General features: G+C 37.8%; 1 protein-coding gene across 3 annotated transcripts in view; it reads left to right on the top strand.

Annotated features, from left to right (window-relative positions):
• The first annotated feature begins 1,775 nt into the window (after positions 1-1,775).
• The window catches only part of Flvcr1 (FLVCR heme transporter 1), a 30,094-nt gene continuing 15,296 nt past the window's right edge, over positions 1,776-16,573 (top strand). For 2 of the 3 annotated variants that reach the window (XM_047521179.1, XM_047521178.1), the window contains exons 1-5: positions 1,776-2,540; positions 6,479-6,623; positions 12,060-12,200; positions 14,232-14,299; positions 15,330-15,433. In XM_047521179.1, coding sequence (XP_047377135.1) covers positions 1,809-2,540; positions 6,479-6,623; positions 12,060-12,200; positions 14,232-14,299; positions 15,330-15,433 — 1,190 coding nt within the window. In that variant the 5' untranslated portion in view covers positions 1,776-1,808. The other variant, XM_047521181.1, reaches the window with a different exon arrangement.

The raw sequence follows: 16,573 nt of genomic DNA, 5'->3' as shown, positions 1-16,573 counted from the left end.
AGAAGTTTGCAAATACCTGAATGTTTACTATGATTGGTTAAACAAAGAAGGTTCATTAAAATTCAAGCTGCTGAGCTGAGGTTGCAGCTCAGTGGTAGAGTGCTTACCTAGCATTTGTGAGGCTCACAAAATGGATTCTGCTGTCATGTATAACTAAAAAGAACCAACAAATAAATAAACAATTAAAAAATAAAAAACAAATATTACTGAATGCAGTAATGAGCATTGAATTACTATTATTTTTAAAAATTGCTTGCTTTATAAATGAATATATATATATGTATATATTTAAAATCTTATAAATCCACCCACCAGAATGATTTTCTGAACATCTATTTGGAGATTATTTTAGATTATATATGATTAGCTTCTGCAACTTGTATATATATATATATATATATATATATATATATATAAATTTTTAATTATTTATTTATTGGTTCTTTTAGTTATACATGACAGCAGAATCCATTTTGATATAATTATATAAGCATGGAATATATTATTCTACTTAGGATCTCATTCTTACGGATGTACATGATGGTGGGATTCACTGTGTTGTTTTCATATATGTACATGGGAAGATTATGTCATGCTTATTCCACTGTCTTTCCTTTTCCTATCCCCACTCCCTTCCCTTCATTCCCCATTGTCAATCTATTGTACTTCTATCCCCTCCCCCCATATTGTGGGTTAGCTTCCACATATCAGAGAAAACATTCAATTTTTTTTTTTTTTTTTTTTTTTTTTTTTTTGTGGGGTGGACTGGCTTATTTCACTTAGTATGATGGTCTCCAGATCCTCCATCCATTTGCTGGCAAATGTCATAAAGTCATTCTTCAGGACTGAGTAATACTCCATAATGTATACATACCACATTTTCTTTATTTTAATGTTTTATGCCCCACAGCCTGTAACTGGCACACATCGTTCAAAACAAGTTTGGTACCTGGCGCCCACGGAATCCACAGAATGTGCGAGTCCACTTACTCTTAACCACAGATCTTGGTCCTAGAGAACGAACAAGCGACAGCGTCTCCACTGCATAGCACGTCTCAGTGGCCTCATTGACGCCAGCGTGGTGGAAGTGGGGAAATTCCAACTTTGTAAGGACAAATTCCTGACGAAATCTCTTTCTCCAGTTGGACTAGAACGCTTTCTGGTATTTTTCTTCTGCCGAGATAGCACGAACCCACAGAACGTGGTCCGTGTGCTCCGGAGCCAGGGTCCCATTCAGACAGCTGTGCTGGGGCGAGAGGCCACATTCGCCCCCTGACCTTGGGAAGCCCCTCGTGGTGGTGAGCTGGGTACCCAACTCTGGGTCCTTCCCGTTTCGCCCGCCCCCTCGTTCCCTGAGCTACCCAATTCGCGGGCCACCTCCAGCCCGCCCAGCCACACGAGGCAGAGGACCCCCGGACCCTCCCCATCCTTCCTGGAAGGAGCACACACCCAGCTGGGTCTTCCCCTCTAGCCTCCGGGTACATTTGCTCTCGCCCCGCCCTTCCCGGCTGATTCCCGATTGGCTCTCGCGCCGGGAGAAGGTGCCCTCTGATTGGCCGGCGGGCCACCACCACTCCAGACGCGGCGCTCGCGGGGCGGGGCCTGACATGGAGTGACTGGCGCCCGGTGGAGCGTAGGGAGGACGCCTTCACCTGCGCACTCAGGCAGGGCCAGTGTGCACACCACCCCACCCGGGAAGGGCAGCAGGAGTGGTGGGCCGAGGGGTGGTGGGGCTGGGGTGCCGGGAGGGACTGGGGTAGAGGTAGGGAGGTGGGCAGGGGCGCGAAGCGGCAACAGGGAGCAGTGACATGACGCGACCAGACGATGAGGAGGGGGCGACGGTGGCTCCTGGGCACCCGCTTGCGAAAGGATACCTTCCGGTCCCGAGGGACACTGCGGCCGGGGAGGTGACCGTGGAGCAGCAGAACGGGCCCGGTGCCGGCTGCCTGCTCCTGAATGGGGTCCCCAGAGACAGCCCCGCTGCCGGAGCGCTAGGCGGGCCGCAGATTCTGCTGGCCCCGGAAGAGGAGACCCAGGCCCGGCTGCTGCCCACAGATGCGGGAGAGGAGACCCCGGGTGCCGAGGGGACGCCGCTGCCCCGGACCGCGCTCTCCACGCGGCGTTTTGTGGTGCTGCTGATCTTCAGCCTGTACTCGCTGGTGAACGCCTTTCAGTGGATCCAGTACAGCATCATTAGCAACGTGTTCCAGGGCTTCTACGGCGTCTCCCTGCTGCACATTGACTGGCTATCTATGGTGTACATGCTGGCCTACGTGCCCCTCATTTTCCCAGCCACCTGGCTGTTGGACACCAAAGGCCTGCGACTCACCGCCCTGCTGGGCTCTGGCCTCAACTGCCTAGGTGCCTGGATCAAGTGTGGCAGTGTACAGCAGCATCTCTTCTGGGTCACCATGCTGGGCCAGTGCCTGTGCTCTGTGGCCCAGGTGTTCATCCTGGGCTTGCCCTCCCACATCGCCTCAGTTTGGTTTGGGCCCAAAGAGGTGTCCACAGCTTGCGCCACCGCTGTGCTGGGCAATCAGGTAAGGACTGGAGTGAGAGGGGAGAGTCGATCCTTAGAGGACCAGAAAAATCCATAGTCCATGTGAGCTAGGCATATGAATGGGCCTCAGGAGACATTTGTCTATAAAATGAAGAAGAGGAGATGAGTAGTTGCAAGGTAAGAGACAGTTTCGTATTAAAGAGGGTTTTTAGTTTCTTTGTAAGGACAGAACTTTCAAAATCAGTTTACAATGACTATCTTGTCATCTTGCTTTGAAAATTGTAAATGAACTGCATTGGCCTGAATGTACTTAATGTAATAGGAAACTTGTCAATGCATTAATGAACTAGACTTGAGTAGGTGTTATGTTTATCACCAGTGTGTACTTTGCAAAAGGAAAGTAGTGGATTCTGGGAAGTTTGTTTTCATTTAGAGTGGTCATTGTGAACTGTCTCTATTTAATCATGTGTACTAGTAGTCAGCACAGAGCCTGGCACATAATGGCCATGTATAAATGACTTCTAACTCTGGTGATAAAGATTTCACAGCATTGTTGAGTCCAATTACTAACTTTTAACAATAAGACTATGCAAGACAAATCATCGTGGAAAGCATTGCCAAAGTATGGTTTTTTTACTGTCTCCATTAAGCATTACTAGGTAGAATGATTTTTGTGTTTTTTAAAATTGCAAACTGTTTCTCATTGTAATTTAAATTATGCGTATGGGGTCCTATAACACTTTATGTAAATTATTTTGAGTGTTTATTCAGCTTGAGGGTATCTAGTTAAAAATTTGTACATCAAAACCTTTACTTCTCTGTACATATATTGCCACACTGTAGCTGTTTAACAAAAGAATGTTACTTTCTTACTTCAAGTCTCACACTAGTTTCAAGATCACAGGAATATTTATTTAAAATACATAAAGACTGACTTCATGCTTGTTGCTTTATTTTCTTTTTCTACAAGTGCAGAAGAAAGGGTAACTTGAAACATAGTATTCAAAATAATTTATGACTGACACTTAGTTGATTGCATCTTTATGTTTGGATGGGAGCTATGTAATCCACAATTACATATGTGGATTATCCATTTTATGGATAATAAGTGGAAACATTTACTTGTAGGCAGACTTCTTTATAACTTTACACTTGTGCATCTTCTTCCTACCTTCTCCTTGTGTTCTCATCCCTTCCTTGGCTCCAATAGCTGTGCAGTTGCTCATTATTCCCAAGGATGTACTTTCAGTCTAGTTTATAGAGTAACTATTCATAATACTCAGCATTTTTGAGCACTCCCTAAGGCTAGCATGTTTTACATGCATTGCATCACTTAATTTAATACTATAAAATTGGAACTGTTAGTCTCCCCATTTGATAGATAATAGAAACTGAGGCTTGCAGTAATGAAATTATTTTATAAAGGTCACATACTAGTAAGTGGTGACATTCAGATTCAAGTCTGTCTAGTTCCTGAATTCGTAGCTTTTAATTTTTGCATCTATACTACAAGTCTAATCAGAAAGACCCTTGTAAAACGTAGATCAGATTATGTCATTGCCCTGCTTTGAACTTGCTAATGATTTCCCACAGTACTTAAAATGTAAATTCTTTACTCTAAATGACAAACAAAAACAACACCACCTTAGTGTCACTCAACTCTGTTTAAAATCATTTTAAATATCCAGTGGCATTTCTCAATCCCATTTAGAGTTGCTCAGTCACTTTATCACATCATTATATTTTCATTCTTCGTATCACATTTACCACTCTCATGTTTATTATTTATTATTTATTTATACATACATTGTTCATTGTTGTCTATTAGTCATCTCCCTTCCCCTTCATTAGATGTAGATTTCATGACAATTGGTACATGGTCTGAATACACACAGCTATATCACTACACTACCACATCATTATCATTACTGTTTATATCAGCACCCGGCACATTGTAGGCTCTCCCTAAAAATATGATGAGTGCATGAAGGAACTTCAGACTCTTTGCCACATGGGTATTTCCACATCTCATGGGAACCCACCACTCAAAATTAGCCTTGTCTTGTAGCTCATTTCTTTTCACCTTTATTGCTGCTATCTTAGTTTGGCCACCTATGGCGCTGACCTAGAGCATGCTAACTGATCTTATCTGCAGCCCTTGCTGCCTTCCCTCTGTTCTCCACAGTCATCCTGCCTGCTCTCTAATGTGCACATCTGTTCAAAGCTCTCCCTTGGCTCCTGCAGAGGCTTCCATTGTCCTTAAGATAAAATGAAACCCCTCTAATGTGACCTGTGAGACCCTCCAGACCTGCCTCCTGCTAGCTCTTTGTCTCTCTCCATGCCCCGCTTCTGCACATACACAGTCTTTCTCTGCTTTGAGAAAGGCCATGCATACTGACAGTTTCTTACAAGGTCATGGTCTCCCCTTCCTGACCTTTGTACCTAATGTCCTTTGGCTTAGAACACTACTCCTTCATTTGGCTAACTCCAATTTCTTTTTCAGCCCTTTGTTTCTCCAGAAACTTTTCTTGAACCCCAAGTTTGTACAAGGGGCTCCTACAAAATATTCTACTCAGAGTGAGCACATGTCCCAGTTGACCTGGATTAATCTGTGTATACATCTGTTGCTTGGCACAGATTCAAGTTCCTTTTACTCTAAACAGTGTTCTGATTTGGGTAATAAATTGCATAGTCTCCCCAGTCTTAGAACTCTCTAATTCTCCATCACAGTACTGTGCTACCACAGTCTATTGGAATTACCTGTTTGACTGTCTCTATCCAGCTTTTTGGAAAGAAGCAAGTGAAATATTTGTTAAATGTTAACTCTTCTTGCCTCAGCCTTCATGAAACATTTCTTGGTCCCTTCCCAATACCCAATACCACTAAGTAGTCACTCCCCACTCTCCTTCCCTCTATCCCCTGGTAATTACTAAACTTCTTTCTCTCCACATGAATTTACCTAGTCTTAATGTTTCATATAAACAAAATTTTACAGTATGTGGCCATTTGTCTCTGACTTCTTTCACTTTTCATGTTTTCAGAGTTCATACATGTTATAGCACCATGTCAGTATATCATTCCTTTTGGAAACTGAATAATATTTCATTGCATATACCACATTTTGTTTATCCATTCATCCATTGATAAACATTTGGGTTATTGCCATATTTTGGATATTGTGATTATGGCTGCTATCAACTCTTGTATATAATTATTTATTTGAACACCTGTTTTCTGTTTTGAGGTTATATACCCAGGCTATATCATAGGGTAATTTTATGTTAAATTTTTTAAGAATTGCCAAACTGTTATCCACAATGGCTACTACATTTTATACTTCTACCAGCAGTGTACAGGGGTTCCAATTTCTCCACATTCTTGCCAACACTTGTTATTTTATTATTATAGCCCTTTTATGGGTGTGAGGTGGAATCTCATTGTGGTTTTGATTTGCCTGTCCCTAATGACTAAAGATACAGGCAGTTTTTCATTGATTACTAGCCATTTGCGTATATTTGGAGAAATATCTATTTGAGTCCTTTGCTTATTTTAAAATTGGAATGTTTGTCTTTTTGTTCTTCCGTTGTAAGAGTTGTTTATTTTGGATGTCACTCTCTTGTCAAATATATGATTTACAAAGATTCTCATTCTGTGGGTTGTCTTTTCTCAGTCCTATTTTACATATTCTTATTCCCCTTTTTGATTGTAAGCATAGAAAGGGTAAGGACTGTATCTTACACAACTTTATAGCAGAATCATTCAGATAATAGGAACTCAGTAAATGTTTGTTGAAAAGGAAAGAGATTTGTTGGCAATTTCCCTTTAACAATACAGTAGTAACAAGGACGATAGAACATAGTTTTAGAATTTGCAGTGCACGTTTATAAATATTAGCTGTCCTCTTTGTTCTGTTAAATGCCAGTATTTATTTTTTTTCTCTATTGATGTGAGCTGTTAACAGGAGTGTTCATTTTACAGCTTGGAACTGCAGTTGGCTTTTTACTACCACCTGTTTTAGTGCCCAACACACAGAATAACACAGATCTCCTGGCTTATAATATAAGCATCATGTTTTATGGAACATCAGGTGTCGCCACGCTTTTATTTATTTTAACAGTAATTGGTAAGTGAATTGTTTTCCTTAAAGCTTAGATAAATGCATGACAAAGAGATGAGAATAACTAACCCTGAGCATTTTTATTGATACTATCACAAATGCCATTTGCTTGTTTCATTCTAGCTGTGTATGGTCCTCAGGTAAATGATGGTACAACCTTAAGGATACGTTATGGTCCACTACACGTATTCTACTGTTGTAAAGATTTGAAGACTAATCCATCTCATTGATCTCCCTACTAACTTTTTTTTTTCTGATAATTATTGATTTCAAACATATTACTTGCCTCTTCTTCCCATATTTCTCTACATGGCCCACATCTTATGCCTACCTAGCCAGGAAGAAGTTCTTGTCATGCTTTGAAATGAGGCAAGTAGGCTACCATCTTTCTTTTAATGATAAGTCCTCCCAAGGATCCCCAATTTTAAAATTAACTGGATCTAAAAATGTTGACCAGTGAATGATCCTGGGCAGCAGCAAGCTGTTCAGCAGGATTTCAAACTGTGGCAACTATCTGCTTGTTAGGCCACTCCAGCAAAGCACGGCTGCCACCATTCGTCACTGAGTCCTCTCGTCTGGGCCTGTCTCTTGAAGCAGTCAGTCAAAATCAGCTGCAAGCAGCCATCACCAGTTTGGAAGAAGCTTTGGGAAGGTCTGCTTTTTAAAGTTTATTTTTAATGGGAAGCAATTTTGATTTCAGGAAAAAAAGGTAGTGAGGTATATGTAAGTAATATAGCTGTTAACTATAAAAATGCTCTTTGGCATTCTATATCTTAAATGGAGTTGGAGAAGAAAGGAACTATAAAGCTGAAAAGCTGGATTTTAATAATTTAAATTTATAATTAAATATTATAGGCAAAAGTTTAAGATTTATATATTAACTTATAGTGTGGCCATAATAGTAATGAAAAATTCATATTTTGTGATCTCCAGATGTGAAATCCTCAGTTTTAAGACAAATGTGTACTGAAGACTCTAGAGTGTTCCAATAGAGACTGTCTTGATAGATGAACTGCAGGATCCAGGTATAGGAAGCTTAGCCTACATGCTTAATTTCCCTTTTTAAGATGATGAACAAAATGTTCTCTTGGTAGCATAGAAAGCATTCTGATATGTCTGATCTGCACAAGGTTAGTTTTTATATTTTCATTTAATCAGGGAGTGGCATATTTACAGTATGCTGATTATTGAAAAAGGACAAATTATCCCTCTACTATTTAACATAGTTTCTAAAACATTTTATAAATAAAAGTCTGCTTAAATTTGCTTTTTCTGGTAGCCATATTTGATTTGCTAGTTGAAATAGGAAATATTGTTTTTGTATGTTTTGCATAAATGGACCTTTCATTAGTAATAGGGATTTTTAAGGTATGAAATTCTCATTCCATTGAATGTTATGTGTCAGAACATAAATTCCAGTTTTCTTTTTATATCATCTTCAGTTAGTTGTCTCTTTAGAAGAGAGTAGTAAATTATACATCGGATATCCAAAAGTATGAAATTATATATTTGTGTGCATATATGCTTAAATTGATACTAATATGAGATTTTTATCTAAGGAAGAACAGTCATAACAGGTATAACCATTGGCTTATTGCTCTGTTTTGTTTTCCTCTTGTCCACATATTTGCTTTTGAGGAAAATTTGGATTTTTAAAAAATCCTCACTTAAGTTCCTGAATTACTAAGATATGATCCTCTGGCCCTCTGATTTCTACCCATGATTACCTGGGAAATCCAACCAAATTCTCATAAAATACTTTAGTTTTGCTGAAGTTTTTCAGCAACGTGGTGTACTAAATTGGTATTCAGCAGTCTTCCTAAAATACTGTCTTGAAGGTTCAGGCCATGGAACCCTATTCTCCTCCCTCATGGAGCTCACGTGTGAATGTAGTTCATCCAGCATTTCTGGAAATTCACCTAAGCCTTTCGCTGAATTTCACACTAATGCCCCATTCTTACTGGAAGAACCCCACTGCAGCTTCTCACATATGGTTGCTGATGTGTGCTAATCATGGTTAGAGGTCACTTGCACTGCATGCTGGATTCCACTCTCCATAACCCTTTGAGGAAGGCCCTATTACCATCACTCCCATTTTACACACAAATGAGAAAACTGGGTCAAGGAATTTAAATCAATTTAAGTTGCCCAAGTTCACTCTTAATAAGCACCCAAAGTCAGATTTAAGCCTATGTAATCTAATGCCATATATAAAATGTTATATATAAAATAGATCATTTTAATCTTACTTTGCCTTATTTTTTTTCCAATTTAAATTCATCTCATATAAGTGGTAATGCTGTCATATTTAAAATTTGTTCTTGTGCAGCAGAGCAATAAATTTACCATTTAATTTAAATGTACCAATTAAAATCTTTTCCTGATTCACTATTATAAGTGGAAGACATAAACCAAAAGTAATGCTAATAAAAACATTTAATGCTAATGTACTTAAACATAAGCATATATAGCAGTATGCATTTTACTTTTGATTCTTCTATTCAAGATATCTATATGTAGGCTGTAAACTTTTAACAGAAATACATTTTATTTAGTCTTTAAGAATTTCAAGCCACTAAGGCAAAGGCTCTGATTTTTTAAAATAATGTTTCTCAAAATGGACTATATATCTTATATTTAGTAATTGCAAAATTCTTTTAGGTATTTCATATCATATAATTCTTATAATAGCTTGTTATTATTAATTCTGTTTTATGAAGGAGAAAGCAAAAACTGAGGACTGTGGATGTTGCTCAGTGATAGAGCACTTGCCTAGCATGCATGAGGCCCTAGGTTTAATCCCCAGCATTGCAGAGAAAAGGAAGGAAAGAAGGAAGGAAGGAGGAAGGAAGGAAGGAAGGAAATGGCAGTTTAAGCACTAAAAATAGCAGTTCAGTGTCATACACCATTGGCTTTTTGTTCATTTTTTTTTTCATGTAAACTTAAGTCTGACTTTACTACAGTGTGTAATTGTGAAATACAGACTTGATTTTGCTAAGAGTTAGTTTATCTGAACTCAATGGTAACACTTATATTCAGAAAATAAATCTAGTGGAGTTAAAGACTGGTAAAAATTATGTTCACCTTTACATGAAATTTGAATTCAGATTTGGACCTTTTAGACTTTTTTTTATCATAGTAAATAAAAACCTAAGTAAGAGACTTAAAACTCACTAAATACCCATGCTATCTTGTAAGCAAAATTTTTAGTCTGAATTTTTTTACAACTGTAAGTATTCTGTATTAACGTTGTTAATAAACAGATATCTCCTATCTAACTAGGATAAAAAAAAACTTTCAGTAAAAGACACCAGACATCTTAACAGTACGAGGATCAGATAGGGTGAAAGGAGGAGGAAGAATTGCAACAACTTAAGCATTTTATATCTACTAGTCCTCCAAAGTAAGGATATTAAATAGTAAATATTTATGAGTTATATCTCCTTTTGAATTAGTTGTGAGATCTGTTAAAAATAGATGTATGTTTCAGTGTGACACATTTTGATTATATCATAATTAATGTTTTGACCAGCAAAGAACATTATTTATTTTGTTTTTTAGCAGCAAACAGGAGAATTAGAGAATTGCAATATTTTGTGGAAGTTATCAGGGATATTTTTTCCTGTCCCAGTGAGCCTCAAACCCAAGTGACTATACTGATAGCATTTGGGGAGTTCTTTGTTTAATATAGATTTATCCTGGAGTTTCTAATTATTGAACTTGGATAGAATCTCAAAATGTGTTATTTTAAAATTTCCAAATGATTCCAGTTGACAGGTTCATCAGTTCTAACCCACTTAGAATAGGCTTCCCTTGTTGGAAGAAAGAAATTGTCACAAAAGAACAGAAGGAAGGAAAAAAGAAAGAAAAGCAGAAATTAGAAATTGTCACCTGAGAAAGAGAGAGGTAAAGAAAGAAAAACAGAAATTCTATTCTTCCAGAGATGTTACTTTTTTTCCGAATCAACTTACTTTCTTTTTTCTCTTTGAATTTACTATATTGATTAAATTCTAAGGTGTATGTTTTCCTGAAATCTCTGAAACTGAGATGCCTTTAATGATCAATGACATCTGACATTAGTGGTAATGGAGACATGGTTGTGTGAAAACCTAGTGATACCTGGCAAGGTCACTGAGTGCAAGCATCTTAGATTCAATGGTATAAACTTTTCCATCTGTTGTAGTTAAAATTTTTTATGAATAGTTTAAAATCTTGAGGCACTAAAAAGGGTAGATTTTAATTTCTGACATCAAATTTTTAAATGTAGTTCAACTCTTTATCACTTAGTCATGACTTCTGGTTAGCCTGTTAGTTTTCTGTCACTATAACAAAATACTTTAAGTAATTAACTTATAAAAAGAAAAAGGGTATTTTGACTCATAGTTTTGGAGGTTCTAGTCCATGATGGGGAGACCTTTGCTTTAGGCCTTTGATGTGTTTGCTGGATGGCCATGGCACAGAGTGTGGTGGAGCAGCTGGCTCACATCATGAGTCAGGAAGCAAAAGAGACAGACGGAGGGGCTAGGACCCCACAGTCCCCTTCCAGAGCATGTTCCTGGTAACCTGAAGGCCTCCCACCAGGCCCCATTTCTGAAATGTTCCACCTAGAGAATCTTTAACCAGCCTAGCGACCAAGTCTTTAACATATGGACCTTTAGGGGACACTTATCCAAACCACAGCACTAACCTTACAGAAATTTCTCCCTAGCCATCTCTTTTGGGAAATTGGTTGATCCTTCTCTGCCTAGCCAAAGGAGGTCTTTAGATGTCTGGTTAAGAACAATGTGAAATCTCTAACTAGAAACATTACTAAAACTTTATAGCATCAGACTCCATATGCCACACTTTCATATCTATTATTTCCACCCCTAGATTTTCCATATGCCGCTCCAGTGAGTGAGCAAGAAAGACAGTCTTGCTCCCATAAGGCTACCTGGAGTTCTTCAGTTCCAGAGGTGTCACTGAATCAGATGACGAACTTTGCATCAAATTTCAGATGAAATAGTTACTAAGACAGTCCTCTAAATGTTCAGTAGTATATCAACTTGCTCGTACCTGAGGCTTACCTCTAATTACAAATTGAACTAAATTTAAAAATAGCATCCTTGATATAGTAAAAATTAATCTTGATCACCTAAACATGGAATAATCAGTGGGCAAGATGTTGTTGCATTACTGATGGTTTTGTAGCTCAGATAAGTGACCTGGCCGAAATCTCTTGTGTTTTAGTCAGTTTCAGAGGGCTGAGATGATATTACCAAATTGTTTTGCACTTAGAAATCAGTGAAAATGAAAAACCTTATCATAAAAGACATTCACTACTTCCTTAAACTGATTCTGTCTGCTCACTAAGAAAGCGAGCTACAAATAATTATGAATTGTACATGGGCAATTTATTACACATATGTAATTACATATAATCCTTTTCATGTTCACTCCCAGCATTCAAAGAAAGACCTCCATACCCACCGAGTCAGGCTCAGGCAGCTCTTCAAGACAGTCCCCCTGAAGACTACTCCTATAAGAAATCAATAAGAAACCTGTTTAAAAATATTCCTTTTGTCCTTCTGTTGATCAGTTATGGTAAGTGGTTTTCTTGTATTTTCTATGATGTCCATATAAACCTTTGAGCATTGTGGATCCTTCTCATTTAACAAGGTGGTTTGAACCTTAATGAAATTGGTTAGTGAGCTCCATAGCATGATCATGAACTTAAATGTTGAACTGAAAGCAAAACAAACAAACAAACAAAAAATCCATGACGGAGCATTTTACATGCTTTCAAAATAAAAACAGAGATCCCAAATAGAGAAGTGCTGTCTTTTTTCTTGTGAGTTCTCTAGAGCGTCTAGGTCATTGATGAACTGTAGTTATGACTGCATGCAATCAGCATGTGGGAAGTGCTGTCAGCAGCCCCTTTCTTTCACCCTGTGCAAACTGGCATTTATTTTGACGGCTCTGTCAAAAATAGACATAAAGAGAATATTATTAATCAGTTCTAACTTTTAAAAACAATTCTGGTTCTTCTAGATTTTTCAAGTTAGCTGACAGTTACTCATCCTACACTGTAGCTTTGACTGCAGATACCATTACAATTTGGTTCTTTTTAGGGTTTTCTGAAAATTTGGTTTTTTGTTTGTTTTTATATGAACACTGCCTACATTCTATACTAACACTCCCTGATTTGTGTTTTTCTTGCCTTCAGAAGTTACTTGCTGCTTCTCTTTTTTTACGACCTGATTTGAACTCTTACCCTTTCAACAGGATTAGTTCCTCAGTTTTCAGTGAAAATTGCTAATCACAAAAGTAGAACATTTAATCTAAAGAACTCCCATGTACCTATCACGATGTACACTGCCACCCAGCTTCAACAATTGCCAAGATTTTCCATTTTTGATTTTTATATTTCCTCTATTTGTTTTTAGAATTATTATTATTATTATGTATATTTTTTATTTTTATTTTTTTGGTACCAGGGATTGAACTCAGAGTTGTTTATCCACTGAGCCACATCTACAGCCCATTTTTAAAATTTTATTTAGAGACAGGGTCTTGCTGAATTGCTAAGTGCCTTGCTAATCTGCTAAGGCTGACTTTAAACTTGTGATTCTTCTGTCTCAGCCTCCCAAATTGGAGTTGCTGGGATTAGAGGCGTGTGCCACAGCAGCCAGCTGTTTTTATTTGTCTCTTTTTAAGTATTCTTTCATTAATATTGTTTTATGAATTGCCTTGTAAATCTTTGCTTTGAGGTAAGATCTTTGAAGCAGGAAATATGCTTTTTACACTCATTAGCTGTAGTGCATTGTAGGTGCTCAGTAAATGACCCACTGCTTGGTTGGTTGCCTTATATGTGTTGTATGTGGGGATATGATTTATGGTCAGAATACCTGAATCTCAATAATAATAGTGCTATGATAGAATTTTGCTATCATATTCTATTAGTCCATTTGCTGTTGCTATAACAAAATACTTGAGGTTGGGTACTTTGTAAATAAAAAATATTTATTTAACTCATAGTTTTGAAGGCTGAAAGCCCAAGCGCAGGTTGTCACTTTTGTTCCCCCTAACTGCATCACAACATGGGAGAGAGCGAATGGGAAATGGCCACATGCGAAAGGGGCCAATGAATAGGATTGAATCACTTTTTAACAACCTTCTCTTGTGAAAACTAACCCTTTACAAGTCCATTATTAATCCCTTCCAAGGGTGGTGCCTCCATAACTTAATTACCTTGTTTTAGGCCTACCTCTTAAAGATCTCACCACCTGGTGCTGGGGATATAGCTCAGTTAGTAGAGTGCTTGCCTTGCCTGCACAAAGCCCTGGGTTAAGTCTCCAGCACCACAAAGGAAAAAAAAAAAAAAAAAAGGATCTTAACACCACCATACTAGTAACCAAACTTCCTGTCATGCTATATCCAAATCATAGCACTTATCTTTAGTAAATTTGGGTGTTAAATTGATCAGTCCACATTCTGAAAGGGAATGGCAATAGTTTTTTGTTATCATCAACAGTGTGAGAAATACATTATATTTTCACAGCTGTCATGTGGTATTCAATGTTACTTCATGAGCTGGTGAATAATACCTTTATGATTTTTTCTTCCTTGTTGTAGGAATCATGACTGGAGCATTTTATTCAGTCTCAACATTATTAAATCAAATGATATTGACCTATTATGAGGTAAGCTTCTACTTTCATCTTATTGCATGTCTGACCAAGAATTTTTCTTCAGCAGTATATTACCTGTTAGGATTATCATAAGTTTAAGGATTAAGACTTCATTACTGTAAAAGATTTACATTTGTTTTAATTGAGAATACATTTTGTTAAAAAAAAAAAAACAAAATGTTAACAAATTTAAAGATCTAGTTGAATGAGGCAGGATCTTATTTAAAGATTTAGAAAGGCACTCAAGCTGAGTGGAGGGGGTGAAAAGGACTGAAGAAAGCAGAAAAAAAAGGAAGAAAAAGAGAATTGGTCTTCATATAGTTACTTTTTTTGGGGGGTGCCAAGGATTGAACCCAAGGATGCTTAACCACTAAACCACACCGCCAGCCCTTTTTATATTTTAAGACAGGTCTCAATAAGTTGCTCAGGGCCTCACAAAGGCTGGCTTTGAACTCACCATCCTCCTACCTCAGCCTCCCAAGTCACTGGGACTACAGGTGTGCACCACCACTCCCAGTGATCTCCCTTAATTTTTATTAAACACGTTTAATCCGACTTATAAAGCATACAGTATTGGAAGCAGAAATTATTATCACTGTGACCATGGATATGGTTACATGGAAAAAGACAAACTATTTTAAAGGGAAATCAACATAAGCATGAAGAAGTAAATATTTTTAACTGACCTCTCTGCTTTTCAAAGGAGAACACAGTTGTACTCTATAAAAGCTAGGTGTTCACCCTCTTTTTTACACATCTATAAATTACTTAAGAATCCTAATAAAAATATTTGTGCTTCTAACTATGGAGGAACAAGGAAAATTTTCCTTTTTTATTCCTTTTATTATTTTAGATATTTTTTTCTGGTTTTAAAATATGATGCCCTCCAACCCACCCCCAAACCCTGACACAGATATCACATCTTCCTGCTGTGTGTTTAATTTTATCTGATTATTTCCATGGTCTGTGTTGAGGTAGGGAATATAAAGGATCTATCTGAATTTAAAATATCTGATTAGCTTCTTCTGCAAATTGTTTTCAGGGAGAAGAAGTGAATGCTGGACGGATTGGACTAACACTGGTAGTAGCTGGAATGGTGGGCTCCATTCTCTGTGGCTTGTGGCTGGACCATACCAAAACATACAAGTAAGTGAAAGTAGATGTGTGTATGGTGTATAACCAAAATTTTTTTTGCAGGGTTACTAGAGATTGAACCCGGGGTGCTTAACCACCAACCCACATCCCCAGTCCATTTAAAAAATATTTTATTTAGAGACAGGGTCTCGCTGAGTTGCTTAGGGCCTCGCTAAGATACTAAGGCTGGGTTTGATCTCGTGATACTCCTGCCTCAGCCTCCCAAGCCACTGGGACCCAAAGGTATTTTGATTTTAAAAGAAACTTTACTGATAGATGCAGAAAAAGCATTTGATAAAATACAGCATCCCTTCATGCTCAAAACACTGGAAAAAATAGGGATAGTGGGAACATTCCTTAACATTGTAAAGGCCATCTATGCTAAGCCCATGGCCAATATCATTCTCTCTCTTTTTTTTTTTTTTTTTTTTTTTTTTTTGGTGCTGGGGATCAAACCCAGGGCCTTGTGCTTGCAAGGCAAGCACTCTACTGACTGAGCTATCTCCCCAGCCTGGCCAATATCATTCTAAATGGTGAAAGAAACTTTACTTTTTATCTTAAGGGATTTAAAGTGTTACTGTTACTTAAAGACCTGAATTCTAAACACTTGTAGGTTCCTGTTGTTTAGCAATGTTTCAATAATCTATACATTGTTTTATTTTATCAGTCATATTTATTTTATCTTTGAGAATTTGGATGCCTGATGAACTTCTTTCAATTTTACAATATGTATATATACTTCTTTAGAAGGAATTGCTTCTAACTAAAATAGGTTCTGTCTTCTTATGTATTTATTTTTATTTGTTCTTTTCAGTTTTACATGACAGTAGAGTGTACTTTGGCATATTATACATACATGGAGTACAACATATTCTAATTAGGATCCAATTCTTGTGGTTGTACATGATGCGGAGTTACCCTGGTTGTGTATTTGAGTACAAGGCTAGGAAAGTTATGTCTGATTAATTCTACTATGCTTCCTATTCCCCTTCCCCAACCCTTCCCTTTGTTTGCCTTTGTCTAATCCAATGAACTTCTATTCTTCCACTCCTTACCCTCCTTTGCTGTGGGTTAGCATCCACATACCAGAGAGAACATTTGGCCTTTAGTTTTCACTTAGCATGATATTCTCCAGTTCCATCCATAAAATGG

Source organism: Sciurus carolinensis, chromosome 12 (genome assembly GCF_902686445.1).
Source record: "Sciurus carolinensis chromosome 12, mSciCar1.2, whole genome shotgun sequence".
Taxonomy (NCBI): domain Eukaryota; kingdom Metazoa; phylum Chordata; class Mammalia; order Rodentia; family Sciuridae; genus Sciurus; species Sciurus carolinensis.
This window is presented reverse-complemented; position numbering and strand designations above follow the sequence as displayed.